Source organism: Lepeophtheirus salmonis, chromosome 1 (assembly GCF_016086655.4).
Source record: "Lepeophtheirus salmonis chromosome 1, UVic_Lsal_1.4, whole genome shotgun sequence".
Taxonomy (NCBI): Eukaryota; Metazoa; Arthropoda; class Copepoda; order Siphonostomatoida; family Caligidae; genus Lepeophtheirus; species Lepeophtheirus salmonis.
In genome coordinates, this window is record NC_052131.2 from 30404292 (window position 1) to 30411523 (window position 7232).

The 7232-nt window shown below is 30.6% G+C and overlaps 2 protein-coding genes across 3 annotated transcripts; one reads left to right on the top strand and one right to left on the bottom strand.

The window, feature by feature from the left end:
- The first annotated feature begins 1761 nt into the window (after nt 1-1761).
- Nucleotides 1762-2916, top strand: Pomp (proteasome maturation protein). Its single transcript, XM_040724093.2, has one exon. It carries the CDS (start codon nt 2459-2461, stop codon nt 2843-2845), a length of 387 nt encoding a protein of 128 aa, XP_040580027.1. The 5' UTR covers nt 1762-2458; the 3' UTR covers nt 2846-2916.
- Nucleotides 2917-5493: 2577 nt separating this feature from the next.
- Nucleotides 5494-6832, bottom strand: Elp6 (Elongator complex protein 6). Of its 2 annotated transcripts, none has more exons than XM_040724104.2 (2): nt 6682-6832; nt 5494-6288 (listed from the first exon to the last, which is right to left on the bottom strand). In XM_040724104.2, the coding sequence occupies exons 1-2, from the start codon at nt 6699-6701 to the stop codon at nt 5568-5570; spliced, it is 741 nt and encodes a 246-aa protein (XP_040580038.1). In that variant the 5' UTR covers nt 6702-6832; the 3' UTR covers nt 5494-5567. The 2 variants fall into 2 exon arrangements, with proteins under 2 accessions (XP_040580038.1, XP_040580045.1); XM_040724111.2 differs by having other exon boundaries at nt 6522-6730.
- Nucleotides 6833-7232: the final 400 nt, after the last annotated feature.

A 7232-nucleotide genomic window follows, 5' to 3' on the forward strand; every position in this document is an offset into this window, starting at 1 on the left:
ATATGGCGCGCATGCTCGATTGTATTGTAATTTATTAGATCAAGTATCTACACAGTCATAAGAGACACTCAAAAATGAATGTACATCGTACGTAAATACATACATACAGATAAACATTGCTTTATTAATATTTAAATTTATATAGCTATATATTATTGCGGGATGTTTCGAATATTCCGTGCATTTGAAGGTGGTGAATACACTTTTAGTTTATAAATAGCATATATTTATTACTAGTAGGAGTATCCGGCATTGTTCGGAGTTATTAGAGGTAGACAAACAGCCAAACTTTTGCTTTATTGATATTGAAGATACCTCCTCAACAAATCTTTCGTATTTATCTCGTTTTTCATGAGCACATACACTCGTGGTTACACTTTATGCTTAGATAATCTTTCCTCAATATCAAAATAATACTGAAAATTGATAACAGTTTTAAACAATAAAAAACATGATTGAGATTGCCAACAAAAACAAAACTCGTACGGTAAAAAGGCTTGGGATTAAATACACTAGATGTATAGAGCCTTTTTCTTTTCTTTTTTGATATAACGCATTGAATTCATTACTGCATCATAATTCATTATTTCTTAAGATCAAGTAATAACGCTCAAAAATGAGTTACCGATAAACATCCAGACAAAATTATCTGTATTTATATAGATTATATAATATAATTGATTTATTCCTTAAAAATTCCTAAAATATGATTAATTTGTCTCTAATTTTAGTAGACAATAATTTATTTTTAATAGTTTACGTCAAAATAGAAAAAACAAATGATTAAAGTGATGTTCTTGAATTAGTAATACGTAATATTAGATCAATTTTAATTTTCTAATAAGTAGCTGATTTTTCAATAATATATATATTTTTTATATCATTATATTGAGATTTCATCCTTTAAGTCATTATTTATATATATTTTTAGATATACAGTCAAATTTGGATATAAGCATGTAACCCTTCAGTTTAATTCCCCAAAAATGTTTATTTTATGCAAACTGCATCTTAAACACGACTTTTTATAAATAAAAACATGCAGAGGTGTTAGTTCATAATTGAATTTTAGTCATATTTAATTCAGATAATCACTCATATTTATTTGTTTTTGCAAATTCACATTGTGAGAAAAATCAGAATTTAGTAAACATATTTTCCTTTTTAGACAATAAATGCTGTCTTTTCAACAAAATTTTAGTCAAACAGATATAAAAAGATCGTTTATATACTGATAATTAATTTTTTATTATAGATAGCACAGGAAATAAATTTTACCAAAATAATATTTTTGAATACAATCTTATTTGTGACTCTGATACATATTCCATAAAAATATTTTTGAATTTATTTGTGTTAATTAAAATTCCTTCCTATACCGATATCTTATATTAATGATGATCTTTTCTGAAGTTATTTATTCATGGACTAAAACTTGATTCTGAAAGGAAATATATATTTTTCCAAATTTTACTTATATTCAGATTTGATTATATTAATAAATACATTATTTTATCAAATCAATTGTAGTTTCTCATAGCTTCAATAGATCATTATAGTGCTCATTATTTGTGAAGCATTAATTTTATGAAATCATAATAATTTATAAAATAATAATGATTCAAGTTTAGGATTAACATTTAGTACTAATTAAAAATTATTAATAACATATTTTGTTACCAATTGAAAAAACCTAATTTCATAGATGATATGAATTCTTTTTATTTATTAAGTGCATCTCTAATTATTCTTGGGTGGGGAGGGGTCCTTCCTGGATTTATACGTCTGCAATGCAAATTAATGATTGATACCTCTAGGCTAAAGACAATGACGTCGCTAGTCCCTTCTTATATTATAAAGTGTTGTGCCGATCCTTATTTATAGCTGATGACTCCCATTCAATTCAGTCCTTCTCTAAAAACTAAGATCATTGATCACGTCACTCAACTTTATTTCTTCCTTTTTAATTCATTTCTAGTCATAGAGAAAGAAATACATTCTCTATGGTTCTAGTATTGACATTCCGAAGAACCTATCCAAAGGACCTATGGGACTGGTCAGACTGGACTGTACGGAATATATAAGGACTGACAAAACCCTTATCATATATATACAAAATAAACTTATTCATACAAGTAATTATATTATGGTGTTAATAACTTTTTGGGCTAAGCCCCATAAAATCATGAAGCTCTTGCGTAGCCCTTGCCTATAAATATAATTATTATGCAAAATTGGAATAATGACAGGATAATATTTAGTTGCCGGATCGCTACTCGCGTATATTATTACTGATAGTGGTATAACGGAAAATATTGAATATAACAGAGAGTTCATTGTTGTTCATTGTTATATTTTAACCGTTGTATCACTAAGTTATTAGAAATTTTCCTGAATCATTGTCTACGATAGCTGACTATTATATTGATATTTTATATTATTATTCATCTCAACGAAAATGGAGATCGGACCTGTCAACAATTATGGACTCACGGATATGATGCTCAATGGTATCACTCGTAAGAAGGACGCTTTACTCAAATCCGCTCATCCACTGGAGATTTCCGATCGTAAATACGAGGACAACGTCCTTCAAGGAGAATTGGACATGATTACAAAGACTCAAGGCCGTGCTGCCGCCCTTCGCATTGGCATGGAACTCAAGGCGACGTCCCAAGTGGGGCACTTTCCCTTCATGTCCAATAGGAATCATTTTAGTCGGGATGTTCTTCTTAATCGGGACTCGACCATTTCTTTCAAGGATGTCTTGGGTCGACCTGAGCACTGCGAAAGAGGCATCAATATGCCTCATGCCTGTCTGGAAAAACAATTGGGAATCTTGTAAAACTGAACTTTGTGTGGAAAACTATTCAATATTTGTAATACAATTAAAAATACAGAACTTGTCTCTTTTTAGATCTTTGAGTACGTTGCGCCATTTCTACCTCCCTTGCATTGATCATGACTCATAATGGATAATCATTTAGCCATTTCATTCTATGAGAATCCGTTCAATTATAATTATCTTTGTCAAAAGACTTACGAACTCATTTTTCACACTATTTTGCCCCTTTTATTCAGATTAAACCATTTAACAATACAAAAACTCAAAAATTGAGATGTAAACTAGAACGTTTTCACTGACGTCATAAATTGCTACTTAATGGAAGAAAACACCATTTTGGGAGCTCAAACTTGATATTGTTACTGCATGAAATGGACAAATTCCAACATTTGGTTTAAAACAAAAAAAAGTATGTTGTACTGAAAATACATAAAATGACTAGATTTTTACTTTCTTTTTGTTCGATTAGAGACGAGAAAAGTAAAATAGGTTGAGAAGAACATGTTGTTCTTTCCACTATAATAGTTACTTTTTATCTACAGCAGGGAAATAAGATTGTATAATTATGTAATAACGTATTTTTTATACATTTACGGGTCATATATAGTAGAATAAGTTTTTATAGACCGTAAGGTTTATGTCCTTCTATTTGTAGGTCTCATTTTGATATTTAATTTCAACTATATTTGCCTTAATATTCCAAAATTATGACGTTACGTAAAAACGTTCTAGGCATTCCATAAAAATATGATTAAACAAACTTTTATACATCAATTATTTTTCCTAATAATAAATTGCAAAGTACATCAGTCTCATCCAATTGTTTTGTAAAGGCATACTGCTGTATGTACACATAGGTCAATTATCCATTAACTCAAATTCATAAAGATGTTCATTAAGGTGCACTGTCAATCAATGACAATAACAAACAGTCAGCTCCTTCTCGTATTTTTGGTGGAAATTTAAAGATGTCAAGGTGTTATATAAAAACAATGTTAGAGGAAGGGAAAATTCAGTTTGGATTTATTTGGGATAGTATCTACTGCTCCAGTGATATATTGTAAAGTTATGTTGCAAAATGTTAAGTTCAGTTAGATGTAATAGTCAGCTTTGATCATGACTAATAATTTGTTAGGGGTATGAGATTCCGCTGAAAAATTATTTTTGTTAAAAGACTTACAAACACTTTTGACCCACTATTTTGCCCCTTTTTCCTTGGAAAAAGACGTTTAAAGCAATGTTACAGTTGGTGTTGATACACTATTGTTTGAGTGCGAAATTGCAATAATTTTATATTTTAGATATTGGGGATTGAGTTTTCAAAATCAAGATAATTATGAGGTTATATGTTGTTTCTTGGTATGTATATTTTACAAAGGTTTATTGAATAATTCCTTACAATTAAGTCATATGGTTCTTGATACTAATTATATAATGTCTTAATTCATCTAAACCTTGGTCTAATTGTCATGACCAAAGATCAATACAAAATATATAATATATATATATATATATATTTGAAACTAATTCAATATATTTTCTTCCATAGGATTTGATTCTTGACAATAAGTGACTTTTTGCAAGTAATATAGAATAAGTTATTATTGCTAGACTGACGTAATTAATTATCACTAAAGGTTTACTCATATATTGAGTAGTTGTGACTCCTATAGTATCTAGACAGGTCTGAAAACATGAAATTATGATATACAATGTGATCCATAAGTTATTTAGTGCTATGAAGTTACTAATTGAATTTATTTATAAATATCATTTCTTTTAGACAAGAGAGCTATTTAAACTTTTACCAGCTGGGATTGAAAATTGTTCTCCAGTATTTTTGGGTTCCGAAAGAAGTCCCCAAAAATGCACCCCATAATTAGCCTGAACCCTCTAAAGACCCATTTTTAGTCTATTAGTTCCTTAAGTATTGCTTTAAAAAAGGGGAAATTATGACTTCAATTGATCTGTTAGATGCCTTTCATTCGTTCAAAATTAATTCAAATCATCATAAGTAGTTGTTTTTTTCTCAAATAGAAAAGGTCTTACTACCAGTTTTCTGTATGGCGTTTTGGTCTTACCTTTGCCCTTAATTTTTTTGCTAAGATCTTTAAAACTGTGATATTAATTATTTTAGACAATAATTAGTCCCTTTTTTATGTGCGATAAGTCCGTACTATTTATTATTATTTTTGGGGCCGCATGTTGAAAATGTATGGCTTAAGTTAACTCAAGGATTGTGAATCTATCAGTAGCCTTTGAAGTTTTAATTAAAGATAAGATATGTTAATTATATTCAACATATTGCCAGATGTACAAATAATTGCACTAAACTTATTCCCAAAATGAGCACCACAATCAATGCTCTTGGAATTAAGGGAAAGTGAACCAATTTAATAATTATTTGAGTTAGTATAGTTCATTTTATAGGTATATAATTAGTATTAGTTTGATTCCAATTTCATATGATGTTTTAGCCTTAGTTGCCTCACAATAAATTTGAAATAATTAAAATAATCTTTTTCAGTTTTAAATCTGGATTAAAATCCATGTTTTCCAAATCTGAGAGATATTCAGCATATATAGTATGTAGAAGAAGTCTCATTCATCAAAATTAATTAAATGCACAAACTCAACTTAAGAAACAATTAGATTTCGGATGAATATTTATTTTTTAAATAGTTTTTTGTGCTTTTGAATGACCGATTACATGGTAAAAGTTTCACAAAACAGCCGAACTTGACCCAAGGGCAAATACTTGAACAAACTTGTCCCTTCTTAAATATTGAATCTTGTCCTGCTCATATTTTCCCCATCGAAAGCGAAGATTCCCGGTAACACTCGAAGAGTATCCTGTCTCTAGAGGGGATACTTTTAAAATGTAATCACTACAATGTCCCATAAACTTTCCAACTCCGGAATCCTCTGATGTAATTATAACTAGTGTACCAGATAGCTTTTTGGCGAGTTCTCTAAGTTTATTAAAAAAGGTAATGATTTCTCCCTTGGAAACACCTAAATCTTGCAAAATCGCAAGCTTATCAATAAGAATAAGGCATGAAGGTTGCGATTCTTTTTCGATACGTTCGTAAAGACCCGACAGATTTCCGGATTTAATAAAATTAAGCTCATTTCCTTCACTCTCCACTCCAAGATAAAATTGATGTACATGCTTCAATACTTCAACAACTCGTATCTTCTCACAATGTTTCATTAGATTCCCACCGATCCTTAAACTAACAGCCTGATAGTGACCCTTGGTTTGTTTTAGAGATACGAGAACAGCTGACAGATCAGATTGTTTAGACACCATGGAGAGGAGATGGTGAATGACAAAGGATGCATCCGCACCAGATTCCTCCAGGACAACGACTGTTCCTCCATTATTCCAAGAGAATTGGTCCCATCGTAAAGTCGAATGAAATTCTGTAAACATTGCGTTCCTGAAAACATAGACTAAGTTAACTTTGTTCACGGACTAAGATAAAGGTTTGATTGTGTAATTCTTAAGTATGAATAAATAGTGTTTAATTAACAATAAGGAATACATCTCATGTACATAAGATGTTACTATAAAAAAACAATGCATCTCATTAAAATGATGTAACATGCCCCACATTTTAAGGTCATGATCTGTTTGACTCAATCCTTTAATATATTTCTAGATGAATATTACCCTAAAATGACAGATGTTCTACTACTATTACAAGGCTCGATCCCTCAATTCCACCCAAATGCCGGTCAATCCAGTAATATTTTGCAAGATATTATATTAAAATATGTATTTCAAAATAAAATACTACTTAGAAAATGCAATGTGTGTAGCTGCGACTTACGAGTAAAAAGTGTGATTCATGCGTAGTACATGACGTTTCTTGAATTAACATCAGTTCTCTCTAAATCTCTCTAGTCTAGCTCTGAGCATTGTATATACTCTGTGTAGTCCTGCACTTCCTCCCCTGATCCCACCGTACGCTACAGGCGCCTCTAATCAAAATCATTCAATGTCCCGTCTAAAATTTTAATGAATATGTAGCTAAACCTAAAAATAAATATAATGGCATCAAATTATGATGGAATAGGGAATCATTTTAGCAGGTAATTGAGGTTCATGGGGAATGACAGAATGTATTAGGATACTCTTTAAGATGTGGATTGGCGTAGTGAATACAAGGGCCAGGGCTGTGGCCTTCCTCTCTCTTTTCTTTCTTTCACTCCCTCCTTTTTTTCCTCTCATAAAATGGCGATGAAACACTCTATAAAAGAAAATAATAAAAGTAGAGAACCGCCCGGGTTCCTTCCCTAAACTGGTTTACCTTAAAACTTTAAAACAAAATAGAGAGACGAAAAACACGTGATCCATATTTATACAAGATAATGGTCGTAG

Bases quoted from the DNA above. Each gene is read 5' to 3' on its own strand.
- Pomp (XM_040724093.2), top strand. From the start codon at position 2,459: ATGGAGATCGGACCTGTCAACAATTATGGACTCACGGATATGATGCTC.
- Elp6 (XM_040724104.2), bottom strand. From the start codon at position 6,701: ATGAATCACACTTTTTACTC. The intron at 6,289-6,681 runs GTAAGTCGCAGC...CTATGTTTTCAG, and splicing joins ATGAATCACACTTTTTACTC to GAACGCAATGTTTACAGAAT.